The sequence below is a fragment of the Sylvia atricapilla genome, chromosome 20 (assembly GCF_009819655.1).
Source record: "Sylvia atricapilla isolate bSylAtr1 chromosome 20, bSylAtr1.pri, whole genome shotgun sequence".
In the NCBI taxonomy this organism is placed as follows: Eukaryota; Metazoa; Chordata; class Aves; order Passeriformes; family Sylviidae; genus Sylvia; species Sylvia atricapilla.
Genome location: NC_089159.1, coordinates 1863043 through 1877596, shown reverse-complemented (window position 1 = coordinate 1877596; position 14554 = coordinate 1863043). Strand labels below are relative to the sequence as shown.

The 14554-nt window shown below is 49.0% G+C and overlaps 1 protein-coding gene across 5 annotated transcripts in view; it reads left to right on the top strand.

The window, feature by feature from the left end:
- AUTS2 (activator of transcription and developmental regulator AUTS2) overlaps positions 1-14554 on the top strand; it is a 774170-nt gene that overhangs the window by 241864 nt on the left and 517752 nt on the right. Inside the window, exon 1 of one of the 5 annotated variants that reach the window (XM_066333141.1) lies at positions 13277-13358. The exons of the other annotated variants lie outside the window; for them this stretch is intronic. Within the exon in view, the coding sequence (XP_066189238.1) occupies positions 13311-13358 (48 nt within the window). The 5' untranslated portion in view covers positions 13277-13310. Of the gene's footprint in view, positions 1-13276; positions 13359-14554 lie in introns of those variants that run through there. 5 annotated transcript variants of the gene reach the window in all.

The window sequence follows — 14554 nt, the reverse complement described above, 5'->3', positions numbered from 1 at the left end:
GAGGATGGAGGACAGAGGATGGAATATGGAGGGCAGAGGATGGAGGACAGAGGATGGAGGATGCCATCTGGTCCAGTCTCTGTCTGCAAGCATGTGCTGGCAGGGGAGGGTGACCTGTGTGTTGAACACCCAGGTAAATTAATTGCTCTCTGCAGGGGCTTGCCAACTAGTTTTTTCTACTAATGTGGCCTAGATACCTCTTTAGCCAGGAGATATCTCAGTCTGTTTGTCAATGCTGTTTAAATTTCAGTGAAGGGTTAAACACGACCTGGAGCAGGGCAGGAGGTGTGGGGTTGGCCAGGCCATCACAGCAGGCTATGCATTAGCAGGGGGAAATCCTGCCACAGCCCTGTTACCTGGCAACAGGGAGAGTGCTACTGGCATCAACAGAGAATTGCTTGAACCTACAAATGCTCAGTTGTCCTCAGCATAGCGCTGGCTTCTAATGCAGAGCTCAATTGCACTGTGACAGCTGCCAGGGAAAACACGCTCAGGAGGCTCCCTGGGGAGCCATGGGCATCCCTGGTGACAGCCCTGTGTGCCCGTGGGGACATCTGCGGGGGACCCCCGGGGTGGAATGGATCCCTGTGAGCTGTCATCGAGAGCCAGAGCAGGATTTCAGAGGGTGTGGGGGCACAGGCAGCGCCTCACTGGCTCCAGCCCCAGCAGCTGAGGTTTGTGCTTCCCTGCCTGACTCGACAGCAAATGGCACAAGGCTCCTCCTGGCTGCCGTCAGGGATGGTTGGTGTTGGCTTTCTCAGTTGTACATCTCTGAAATGATTATTTAATTCTCTTTCCATCCTGCAACAGGGACCTCCTGGCAGCCTGGTGCCCTCCACCTCCTTGACGTAATCTGCACTGGCATAGAGACGGATCCTGATCTAATAATTCATATATTATTCAGTTCCCTGAGGTTTAGGGATTAGCCAGGTTATGCTAAAACTATTTTTTTCCCCTACAGACTCATTTGCATATTAACTTTCCTGTGCATTGCTGATTTGGTTCTGGTGAAGTTCATCTTGTTGCTAGGAGGGATAAGCTTTGAGACACTGAAGAATTATTCAGAATGCCTGCAGATGCAAGAAGTTAATACTGCTCTGGTTTGTATTTGGATAGCTGTCATGTAGTGTAAAAACACTGGAAATTCTGGAAGCTTTTCCTTCTAGAAAACTCTAAGTGAGGTTTTAAAGCTTGAATGGTCCCTCTGCCTGAATGACGAAGTTCTTCATCGCAGTGGGAATCACAGAGCTCCTGTGGGACCTGCACCTGAAAAGGTGCTTCTGGCAGATCTTTTCCTGGAGCAGAAATCCATTGGAAAAGTCGTTAACTTATAAATAAGTGGGAATAGGGGTAATTGAGTCAGTGTGTAGAGGAAATACCTTTCCTTTCCAGGCAAACTGAGACTCCATCTAGAAGCTTTATTCTGTCTTCAATTAATACAGAAAGGCTTGTCGGCTTATAAGTGCTGCTTGCATTTGGTGCTCAGCAGAGTTTGCCTTTTAAAGGGATGCTTTTGGTCAGCTGTCACCTAATTCCTTTATGTCATGTTTATGTAAGAAGGACAGGCTATTCTTAGAAACTTAGCATAGATGTCAGTATGCTGGGGGATGAGATTTTGCTCAAAGAGAAGGATGCACCAGCAAATTCATTTCACAGCATGAACAGAGCATTTGTGTGTGCTGTGTCCTAGGAACAGCAGGAGGAAAAGCACAACCTTAACTGGAATTTGTCCCCCTGGTGCCTCTTGAACACTCTAGCCCCTTTAAACATGGGGTTTAGCACACAAGACAACTGTTGGCTTCCTGCAGAAATTGCAAGATCCTGGTGCTCAATACAAGAGTCCTTTGGGGGTGTTTGTTTTTAATAATGAAATCTTGACGGTTTTTGGTTCTCTTTGTTAAGGGATTTTGAACTTTTTCTATGCTCTCAGACCGTGTGTTAAACTTTTCTGCCAGGAGATCTGAAATGTGCTTTCTGCTGTTGTTGAAATGGGAACAAAGTCACTGCGTGCTCACTGGAGCCTTCCGTAAAGAACACCATTAAATATTTTCAGGTTTCAGAAAAGAGCAGCATTTGTCATCTTGGGAGCTGTCTGCCTATAGCATATTCATGCTTGAGCTCCTTGCTGCAGAGATCCCCCATTTCATTGCCCACGCTGTGCTGCAGGGTGCCAGCTGAGATGTGTCATCTGATTCATTTGGGAGCATTTCTCTATAGCATGTTTTTGTAGATAAGGCAGTAGAGGACATCACAGGTAGATGTACATAAATGTGTCTGGGCTGTGAACAGATACCTTCCAAAGGCACTCGTGCTAAGAACAAAGAGTCTGCTCAGCAAATGTGTTTCATGATTTGGTGTATCCCATTCCTTCCCTCCTCCCTCCCCTGCAGTTGTATAAGTACCTTTGATGGCAGCTGCTGGATTAGACCCAGAAGCTTAAAAGATTAAAGAAACCACTAAAAGCAGCAAGGAGGAAGTGAAGGATCCGTTTGTCTGAAGGTTTGTGTTTTCATACTGGTGGTTGAGAAGAAAATTGCAAACAGGCTCTGCTCTGCCGCAGGGGTCTTGCAGCATCTGGGATGTGAGAAGGTGGTGCTGGGGCTCTCTGGGACCTGCAGGGCTCAGCCTGGCCGTGGGCTCTCCGTGTCACCTCCCAGAGCTGTGGGGTGGCAGTGGCAGTGCCCATGCTGTGCCCTCCTCACCGCTGTGGCACACAAGCTCGTTGCAGTGATGTGTGGTGTAGATGCAGAAAGCTTTGCTGTCCAGAGCCTCTCATGGAGCGAGATGAAACTCAGGAATTAAAACAGTGAATGGCTCAATGAGCTACAGATTCTGCATTTTCATGCTGTAGTGAACTGCTGCCTGCTGCTGCTTACACTGTCTGTTCAGCTTTTCAGGGAATGTTATTTTTAATGAATGTGTTTCTTGTCCAGGTAGTTCCAGGCAGTGACAGAGCAGAGGGGGACACAGTGTCTCTCACCCAATTCAAGCTGAAGTCTGATTCTTTGCCTCCGTTTCCCTTTTACCCCATCCACCCTCCTTAGCCCCAAACCTAGAAGCAGCTGTTTCAATAAGTGATTTTTTTTTTCCTTTAACATGGTCTTTTGGTATGTAAAACATCTGCTGCTTTCTGGCTGATCCCTAAACATTACTGCTGGGGTGTATAATCAAATGGGGAGGGGGGATTTCAACAATGTGAGCCAGTCTTGCCTTTGTCATTCTAAACAAGCAGTGTTTGCTGCACAGACTGATCTGGTGTGGATGAAAGACAAGACCCCGGGCACCCAAACCCTGTTACTGGGGCAGGGAGTGCTGCTGAGCACGTTAGCATTATTAACATTAATCTAATCTTTCCGTTTGTCAAACAGATTTTTGAGTACATGGAGACAGCTTACCCAGTTCTTAAGACAGTGCTCCCAGATCAGCTTGTAGTTTGTTCTGTAATACCGTGTGGATTTGCTGGGATTTTCAAGTAAATACATTATGTATATGGCTTACAGATTGCTTAGGCTGTCTGCATCAATAATTAAAATGAGGGAGGGGACTATTCTGCAGTGTTCTTTTCCTCATCCTTTTTACATGTCTGTTTTAATCTTTCCTCTCTTAGGATGGGGAAGAGAAATGTGTAGCAGGAGAGAGTGCTGAAGACAAGAGCTGAAGGTTTTTCCAGCAGAGACAGAGCTCGTGGCACATTGCTGCAGTGCCAGCTCGCAGCATCACTCTGACCTTTGCCATTCTATTTGCAGACACTTTGATTCAGACTTGTCAAGCACTGCCAACCTGTTCCCTTTGCTGTTAAAACAAGCACACCTCTCCTGCTGAGGCAGGACACAAAGCACTGATTTGAGCCCTGTGGCAAACATGGTGCTGAGCTGCTCAGTCGGCCAGAGCAGAGGGAAAAGGTTTGGTGGGGTTTGGAATTGCTTGGTGAGTGTAGCATTGCCTAGATAGGATGGGGGTGAGGTTTTGGGCTTGATTGTGCATTTTATAATAGCACTTGGTTAGATCAAGAGCTTCAATACAAGCTAATACTTAAATCTCAAGTGTGCCACAGGAATAACCAATTTCTGCTTTATACCTCCATCCTCACCTATCTTGGAAAATCCTGTGTGCGAGGTGCAGCACACAGCACTTGGTGCCACTGTGCCACTGCTGGAGCTTTTGCTGTGGAGCTTTTGCTGTATTTTCATACCAGATCTGGAAATATAGGCATTAGAGCAATTTCCAAATGCACACACACCATGTGCTGGTGCAGAGTGAGACCAGTTTCAATTTTGTCACAAGAGGGGAAAAACCATTTGGTGTTCTGTGCTGGTGTAAAGGAGGTTTGATACTGCTCGTGTAGACAGAGCTCAGGGGGAAGGTGTTACAGAGGCAGAGCAAACCAAGCTTGGCCAACATTGTTATTTTGTTTTTACATCTGGCTGCATAACAAGGCTGCAGTTTATGTCAATAGCCTATGGAACCTTCAACTGCTTTTTGAGATGGCTCATTAGGATGATTTCTTGGCTGGGAACTTTGAGTTGGCCTGACATCACCAAGTCATGGGCCATGAAAGAACTGTTAAATAGCAACAACTGTCCCATCTCATTCCTGGCCTGGACCAGGCTCTGCCCAGGGGCCTGGGGAGGTGCTGCTGGCCCAGAGCAGTGCCAGCACAGGATGCATCATCTCAGGTACCACTGTGTTACACTGTCTGGGCCACGCCCTTCCCACTGGGACCTGGCTTGTTTTAAGTCTCTTTGTGCTGTACTGTCCTTATGGAAGTTCAGTTCTGATTGTGGAGTTGCCTGTGGAGATCTGATGGCATCAACAGCTTTTCTTGTCCACATTACAGTTTGTGACCTTGGAAGCCAGGTCCGTTTGCTGGGATCATTCTGGCTGTGTTGCTCTCCCTTTCCATGCAAAGGGGCAGTTTTGTGCATTTCTTATGTACAAAGACAGCACTTGGTGCTCTGTGGAAAGCCCTGGTGCTCTAAAAAAGCCTGAAGCCTTGATTAACTTCTCCAAATATACCTGAGTTGACAGTGGGCGCTGAGAAAGCAAGCCAACAGCTGCTATGCACTAACAGAACTGCTTATTTGCCAGAATTTTGCAGTCTGAGTGTTAGAAATGCTGTGAATTTGGGTAGTACAGGTCCTCAATGTACAAACCTGTTCATTTTGCTGGGGCGCTTTTGTGGAGTTTTTTGGAACAACCTCTGTTTGAATTACATTTCCTAGCTTTTCTCAGCTGCTTGAAAAAGTTGACAAGCCTTGAGGCAGGTACTCAAGGACACATTACACAAGGTGTAATGCCTTCTTTGCTACTTTAAACTCTGTAAGGAGCTGAGCAATTGCTCTGGAGGAGGTGCAGACTGTGGTGCTCTCCGTGCTCGGTGCCTTGCACCAGGCAGTCCTGCCCGTGGAATATGAGCCCTGGGTGCTGATGTAATACAGATGTTAATCTGAATTTACAGTAGTTGAACTGAGTCTGGAATTTAGCCAAAGGGACTGAAACGGAGCATTAATCAAACGGCACAATTACTGAGCCACACTTTCTGCATTAGAGTAAACTAATGTAGAAGATGCTTTTCACCTCTAACATCTGAGTGTAAAGTAAGAGGACACGGTAGCAGCAGCCATTAGCCTTTACCTTTGGCTGAGTAAGGGAAAGGGCTCTCTAGATGTTTGTCTGCTCTCAGAGAGAAGATCTAGGAATAAAATAAAAAAAAGAGAGAGAGAGAGAGAGAAAAGTGCTGGCTCTTTTTAATAAACTAGAGTAATTACAGATCTGTTTAAGTGGAGGCATATGATACATATGTTTGTGACAATTTTCCAGAGGGATGGTTCGGCTAGTGCTAAATAACCAGGCTCATTTTCCCATAATGCAAATGTTATTCACAAACTATTACCATAATTGATGCACCGAGCCACTGTAGAGTAAATAATGCCTTGTGTGTGGGAAGGGAAGTAGAAGTCAATGAACATTAAAGAACAAAGTCTCATTTTTAAAGGGAAACTTCACAAGAATTATTCTGAAAATGACAGGACAGTGTGAGTGCCAGTGGCCCGGCTGTGTGTTGGCTGGGTGTCCATGCACATGTGTGAACACGTGTGCTCTGGGCCCCAGGCTGCCTCTTCAGGGTGTTTTTTCTGCTTGGTGAGTCCAGAGCATCCTCAGAGCTCATCCAGGCCTGGTGTGAGGAGCTTTGGAGCTTCCCAGAGATTGGGGTGATGGGCCTGCCCAGCCTCAGCAAGGACCTTCCAGGGTGTTTGCTGCTGGGAGCTGGAATGTGTTGCTCCATGTCTGGGGAGATACTGGTTGTTTCTTTGCTCTGTCTTCCTGCACCGAGCTGGATTTCCTGTTTTGTGTGGCACAAAAGGCGTTTTGGATCATTTGAACCCAAGGTGGCCTTGGTTTTATAGGTCATTATGCTGGTGGTGAGGACCTGAGTTGGCTGCCCAGGGCGGCTGGGGTTGGGATCTGAGACCTGTTTGGGTGCTGGGCATGGCTGCAGGGACCCCAGAGCTCTGTGTAACTCCTTCCTTGGTCCTTGGTCACTGTCCTTGTGCCCAGCCTCGTGCCTTGGTGGGTTTAAACAGATTACAGCACTCATGGCTGAGGTGTAAATTGCCCTGTGCCCGTGGCTGGTGCAGGAGCCATTGGCACTGCAGCCTGGTCTGTGCTGCTGGGGATTTTTAGTGTCAAACGTTTTGCTGAACAGAGCTTGATTTAGCTGTGGGCATTAGTGCCCTGCCATCTAATCCCTTTTCATATTCAAAGGGAACTTGTGTTAGTGCTCCAATGTTAATGCATACATGACATGCAAAGGTTCGGTTTTATCAGGGATTTCTCTGCCCCCGTTCCCCACTGGATGTATTGCCCCCTCATCCCTGCTCCTTGTGTAAATCAGGGAGATCCATACTCACAGCTCTGTAGTGTATTGTAGAGCTGTGTTCAGTAGGAGGAAATGACAGAGGGTCACAGAAATCACTGCTTTCTGCATTTGAGAATCCTGTCATTTCAAATACTTTTGAGTTCTGGTGTTGTCTCAGAAGTGACTTTTTTTTCACAAGGTAATAAACCTCTGTCCAAACGGTGCTGGAGCTCTAGAAACCAGAAGGCCAGGGAAGAAAATGCAGAACTATTGTGTAGGATTACAAAAGCATCATTTGATCTCTTAATATCAGAAGCGATTTTGTCCAGCTGGCAATTATTGTTTTTTAAATTACAGATTATGGCACAGCACCTTCTTTTTCAGAGAGGTCAAAAAGACATTTTAAGCCACCTTTGCCTCCCACTGCTGCAGATAGTCACACATGACTTCCTGGCACAGTTCCATATACATCATATACCATCAGCAGCTCTCCTTACCGCACCCTGAGCTAACTCAGTGTGGCAGAAGTAGCAGATTGTGAGCCATCATGAGCCCAGCTCTTGTGTGCCAGGCTCATGGGCTGTCCTGCTCCTGTCCCAGTCTGTCTCTTGCAGGTTGTAAACCACTAGCAAATGCCTGTTTCTTGTCCTCTGTGGACTGCCTTGAGGTGTCTTTGAATCCTTCAGGGGTCTGTGGTTGTGCCTCACAGCCATCATTTCACTTGGAAAGCTGAGCATGTGCCCCAGGTGGGTTACCCCTGTAACTCATTACAGACTGGCACTTTGCTGGGGGAGATAAAGTGCTTCAGACTGGTTTTCTCACGTTAATCTGTACTCTTTCTCTTTGAGTCAGGTGGCCTGACTTATTAGGCTTTATCCTATTCCAGGGAAAGGCAGCTGTAAGACCTTCCAGCGCTGACAGACCTGACAGGGCTTAGAGCTGCCAGGCAAAATGTCACTTGCACTTCTTAGTCACCGGGAAGAAAAAAATCCCCAAACCTTTCTGTAAAGGGTGACTCCGGTGGTGGTGTTGGTCTCCTGGGCTGAAACGGTGCCGTGCCAGGAACAGCAGACACAGGATGCAGCCCATGCTGTGCCTGCTCTCAGTGGGAGTGGAGGCAGGAGAGCTCCCAAATCCTGCCAGCCCACGCTGGGTTCAGAGCAGTGACCTGGAGAGTTTCTGTGCAGACGTGCACCCAAGCCTGAACTGACAGCAGCATGTTGGGGATGGGATTACTCGGCGGCACTCAGGATGAAGGAGCAGATGGTGTTGATGGGCGAGCGGGGTCCTGAGATACAAGATGGGATTGTTACCATGTTAATAACGAGACAGCAAATCCCAGTGTGCTCTCTATTAGCCTGGAAGATGAGAGTTCCCTGTGGAGCTCCCTGTGACCCACAAAGGTCTGGGGAGACTCTGGATGCCTCATTTGCTCTGCTGCTTCTGAGATGTAGCCACTGATTTGTTTGAGTTTGGGCAGCCTGAGCCTTCCCTCACTGCCCGTGCCCTGGGAAGCCTTCTAGGATGTAAAGTGCTGGAACACAAAGCTGGTGTGATTCTGGGTTAAAGCAGAAAGGCTGCTGTGGAATCTGGGTGTTTGCTAGTTTAGAGCTGGGGGAGTGCTCAGCATGTTCAGAGGCAGGCAGGAGCTTCAGCATTTGTACCTCATTTGTAGAATCCAGGTTACTCCACAGTTCTCTGACTTTGGGAAAAACTTTCTCTCTTAGTAGGCTTGCAGATCCAACAAGCTTTGCTCTCAGCTTCATTTAATCTCCCAGGGATCCCTGCTTTGGCTGCTACATTAGGAGCCATTCTGAACTGTGAAAAACATTTCTAAATCCTTTTTATTTATACTTATTCCAAATTGCCTTTATTTCCTCTCTTTTTTTTTTCCTCTCCCTACAGGCTAATTATAAAAATTACTGTAAACATTTTCTGGAGATGGGATCTTCCTATTTAGCTAAACTTTCTGTTTGTTGTTTATGTGCTTTTTCTTCCAGCATCCCCACACTTCACTCTGCTGGTTGGGAAGTGTGAAAGCTATTATGGTAATAGGGAGGGAGATGATTTTCTGCTCTCGTAGTGCCAAGAACACAGGAATGGCTGTAATTCATCTTGGATGTAGTCCCTGCTGCAAATGCTCCATCTTGCTTTAGCTTTAGTCCCCCTGCACAGACACAGAGATTGGGTTTTTCTTGGCACAAGGGTCAGGGTTCTTTAGCTTCCTCCAGGATTGGCTCTGCTGGGCAAGGGGGTTCTTCAAGGCATTTCTGCTGCCTCAGGAAATAGTGAAAATAGGTGAAATAGTGCCTGGTTTGCTCTTCCCCCTGCTCCATTGTGGCACCAAGGGGTTAGTTTGACTTTTTAACAAACCCAAATGCAGAGAGAAGAGGAGGAGGTATCCACTGCTGTTAGGAGACTTAAAACCCAGCCCAATATTCACTGTTACACTGCACATTGCATTAGTGTGTGATCAGCTTTGTCATGGGGAATAATTGAAATGAACGTGGATCGATATCTAAATATACATTAGGGTGTAATAAAAGGCTTAGAACCAATGGTCTGTTAAAAAGGAGGTTATTTCAATTCTTTTCTACACTGTCTCACAGTTGAAATGGTTTGCTAGAGTATGGCAAAACCTGCTGAATAATCAAAGTGTGATTATTCTGGGAGGATTGTGAATATTCTGCCCTAAGCATGGTTGCCTTTTTGGGGTCGTATGAAAACAAGTTGGGATTTTGGCCGTACAAACTCAGACTAGGAGCAGTATGTCATTTGATGTTGTTGAGGGGTGACTGAAAGGGCTAACAGGGTTTTGGAGGAGCGTGCAGCACTTTCAGGGGCGGATCCCCATCTGCTGAGGTGTTGGTGCAGCATCACGTCCCTGGGGAGTGAATTGGCCAACAGCAGTGAGGCTGTTGTACCGGGCACCAGAAAGACTATGGCTCTGTTACACAGGAGAGCCAAACACAGCTCCGAGAAGGTGCTGACGCCGCAGGTTTGAGAATAAATGGTGCGTTTTGTCCTCCTGCAAAGATGAATGAAGTGCTGAAAAGTTCAGCTGGTGTTACTGTGTGTGTGTGCAGAGGCACAGAGCTGTCGCTGCTGTAAGGAATCACCGGCTCCGCGGCTGCTGCCGGGGGCTGCTGCGGGATGCTGAGGCGGGGGCTTTCAGCAGCGCAGCACAAAGTGAACAATCTGTGGCACGACGGGCTGGTCCCTGCCCGCCTGGGGGATGCGATGGCTGCAGATTGCCGCGTGTCCCTTCCCTGCGCTGCACTTGTCCTTTGATTCCAAAAGGACAGCTCTCCAGGGATGTCGCTGTGCATTTCCCTGCGATGAAATAATAGCTCTGTGTTTTGTGACCCTGGAACTTTCGGTCCTGCCAGATGCTAATGAACCAGTGGAAAACATCCAGGGCCTGGTAATTGCTGCGAGGCACAGCTGTTTGTGCTTGGTACGGCGCCGGCTGCGCCCTCCGCTCCTGGCCCGGGCCCGCGGGGAGTGCGGGCACAGCTCCGCATCGCTCCGGGACAGTGGGGACAGCGCTGGCCGTGGGGACAGCGGGGACAGTGGGGACAGTGGGGACAGCGCTGGCTGTGGGGACAGCGGGGACAGTGGGGACAGTGGGGACAGCGCTGGCTGTGGGGACAGCGGGGACAGTGGGGACAGTGCTAGCCGCGGGGACAGTGGGGACAGCGCTGGCCGTGGGGACAGTGGGGACAGTGGGGACAGTGGGGACAGTGCTGGCCATGGGAACAGTGGGGACAGCGGGGACAGTGGGGACAGCGGGGACAGTGGGGACAGTGCTGGCTGTGGGGACAGTGCTGGCCGTGGGGACAGTGCTGGCTGTGGGGACAGCGGGGACAGTGCTGGCCGTGGGGACAGTGGGGACAGTGGGGACAGTGGGGACAGCGCTGGCCGTGGGGACAGCGGGGACAGTGGGGACAGTGGGGACAGCGCTGGCTGTGGGGACAGCGGGGACAGCGGGGACAGTGCTGGCCGTGAGGACAGTGGGGACAGCGGGGACAGTGGGGACAGCGGGGACAGTGGGGACAGTGCTGGCTGTGGGGACAGTGCTGGCCGTGGGGACAGTGCTGGCTGTGGGGACAGCGGGGACAGCGCTGGCCGTGCGGGGCTCTGGCTCTGGCAGCACGGCTGTGCTCCGTGTGCTGCCTGCACAGCCCTGCCGCAGGGACTGGAGGAACAGCGGCAGCTGGGGAGGAAGCGAGCCTCTTGCACTGACCCCATCTCAATCAAATCCACAGCCGGATCTGTTCATTTGCTACTTCAAAAAGCAGCTTTTGAGGTGCAAGAAATAGGAGGTGCTGATAAAAAAAACAGTGTTATAATTTTCTTTTTATGCTGCTCACTATAGCAGACCTTCTCATCCATTTTTAACATCTCCAGTTCCAAAAAATTGCCGGGGGTATTTTACCACCCTTTTGGCATAGGTTAATTCTCCCACAGGAATGCAGAGTTAAAGGGAGAGTGGGAATATTTTTCTGTGGCATGAATGAGAAGTAATTTCTGACAGCTACGGCCATGGATGGCCAGGATTTGAACCAGCCCAGCTGACTGCAGTGAGGAGGCTTGGAAAGGGCTTCCAATTCCCAATTCCCTGTCTGAGCAGGGAAAAGCAGGGACCAAACACAGTGTGAGTGTGCAGGGAAGGGGTCTCAGGACTGAGCAGCCTCAGCTCCTCCTAAATATTAACCATTATTGGTCAGTATTGGGGTTTGGATCCCTGGTGTAAGTCCTAGTTTATGAAAAGTTCCAAGAACCTGTGTTGGCAGGTGAATGAGTAGCCAGATTGTCAAAGGCACCACTTCCAGATAATGCACTGACACTGTTATCAGCACTGACAGCACTTTTAAGGTGAGTAATACTGACAGACTAGGTTTCAGGGTCTGTTTCATCTGCTTTATATCTCTTGTGTGCACATATAGTAGGAGATGGTAAGTCAGTGGTAAATGTATTTATTCCATCTCACTCTGCCCATAAGAAAGATACCTAGACCTAGGAAAGGTACAGGGAGCGATGAAAAGGATCTGTGGAGACATGCACAGCCTACCAACAAGGAGAAATTGAATAGTCTGGGAGGTGATATAAGGGAGACAAGAAAATCTATGAAGTCATGATCTGAAGATGATGAGAAGCAAATTATCCTCTTTTGTTGGGATAGGATACTGTGAGACTTCCACTTAATAACCAGAGAGCTGTGTAAAGCAGAAAATTGAGGTGACATTTTTACTTCTGTAATGAAAATCTGAACTTCACTCCTCATTGTATGGAACCGTGAAGAGGTTCAGGTGCCTGTGTGACAAATTCATGTCCATCTGTGTTATTATTTGTGTTACTGAGGGCACATCTTTGGACTCGAGATTCCTGACATTGTTTCCTTGAGCATCGTGAAGTGTTTGGGCACAGGATGCTGGGCCAGATAGCTCTGGCTGCGTACAGTGGAAACACAGGAGGCTGATTATATCCACCTTTTAGTTTGTAACTAGATATTCACTGCTCCGTGGATGCACGGGGCTGGGAGGTTTGCAGCCAGATCAATGTGTCTCAAAGCTGAGCCAGAGCATTGCGAAGTGTTTCTGAACAGACAGGAGAACAAACACTGCCCAGTGACTTCCCGGGATTTTCTGTGCATTAGCTTAATTTGGTGGTGGGGGTTGTTCTGTTGGGTTTGGGGTTTGTGGGTTTTATTCCTTACAGATGTCTTTACAGATGCTATTTTAAAGCATGAGCCTGACAGCATCACATCTTACCAAGGGTGTTGTAGGGGGACACTGAGAAAGGGGGATCCAGGAGCGAGTCTGGCTGCTGAGGACTAGCTCTGCTCCCACGGCAGCGTTACTGCAGCTGCCGAATCCGAAAGGAGTTATTTGCTTTATGCCTAAGAGGCTTTATTGTTTCTAAACTATATATAGTGCTGTAATCTTGCTTTGGGTGGGGGAGGGCATGGCGGGACAGCCTCCGAAGCATCCCCGCCCTGCCTGGTGGGCGAGCGAGGGGTTAACGCGGGCTGCGGGGCTCTGGCGGTGGCCGAGCTCATTGTCAGAATAATGTTTAGCCAGGTGTTAATCCGTGTCTGGAGGGAAGTGCTGGAATTCATTATTCATCTCACTGGGGGAGGTCACGGTCCTGGGCGGCTGCCAGCGCCGGAGCCAGCCTCCTGGCTTTACTGACATGTGCCAGTCGTGATGGAGGCGGCGGGGTCCCCGTGAGCGCCGGGCTGGCAGCAAGGAGGGACACGGGCAGCAAGGAGGGACACGGGCAGGAGGGACACTCGGCGGCACAGCGCCTTCATCCCCGCCCGTCCCTTGGGCGTTGCTGCCCCCGAGCCGAGCGCTGCGCTCCCCGGGCAGAGCGCCGGCGGCAGCGCTGCTCCTCTCCCGGCCGGACAGCGCTCTCCTGGCGTGCTCCGAGCGCACCAGGGGACACCATGATCAAGTCGAGTTGGTTCTACGTCAAGTTCAAGCATGCCGAGAAGGTAAGTCCAGCCTCTGCTGCAGCCCTTCCCGGGCACTGCCGGGGCTCAGCTGCTCCCCTTCCCCTGGAAGTGTCACCGGCAATTGCTTTTCCCGGGGCTCCATGGATAAGGCTGTGCCCCTGGAAGTGTCACCGGGAATTGCTTTTTCCGGTGGCTCCACGGATAAGGCTGTGCCCCTGGAAGTGTCACCGGGAATTGCTTTTTCCTGTGGCTCCATAGATAAGGCTGTGCCCAGAGCTGAATGAAGCCGGCTGCAGATGTGGCAGCAACTTCAGCGTGGTGCAGGTGGAGGAAGAAAGCCCAGATCTGATTCCTCCCGTGCCGTATCAAGGAAAAAAAAAATAGAGATGTGAGTGTTTCCCTCATGTGGAGCTTGAAAGAGAGGAATATTTCTGGTTCTATAGAGCCCAGTATGAGTTGTGACCTGCTTCTGCAGGGAGGGTCAGTTGTTTCTTCTCCTTTAGTAGCTAAGTGTTTAATTGTCCATAATTATTACTGGAAGAAAGAAGTTTTATTGATCAAAAAGTAGCAAGATGTATTCAGGACTCTTTAGTGTGGGGTTTACTGTGGAGTTTGCTGTATTTCCCATTGCACAGAACAGAGAGTTTTCTGTGGATTTTCCTCTTACACTTAAAGCTTCCACTTTATCTCGCCCGTGCTTTGGTACCCGGATCATCTTCCTGGGGGAAGCAGAGGGGCAGGGATGGGGAGAGAGGGTGGACCAAGATTGCCCAGGGACCTGCATTTTCACTGGAGATCTTCTGGAGGGTTTCCTGCCCCAGGTTAGAGGCTGATCCGATTTCCAGTAGTGCTGAGGTGCAGGCAGAATGTGGATGTAGATTTGCTCTTTCCTTGATCCAGCAAAATAGGGAAAAAAGCAAGACAACTTTTAATGAAAATACTAAGCAGCCTTGCTGTCTGTTCCCTAAAATCCTTGAGCAGTTAGCAACTTGCTCTTCTTAGAACAGAGGGAAAACCCATGCATGTGCAGTTAGTCTGAAATTCTCTATTCTGACAAATAGTCACACATTGATTTATTTCCTGTCTTTGTGCCTCAAGTTACACTGCACGCAGTGAAAGCATATATATTTCATTTAACAAAAAGCATATATCTTTCATTTAACAAGATTGTCCTATCATTTACCCCAGGCTGCAAATAGCACATGTAACAGTCTCAGATGTAACTGTTCCATTTC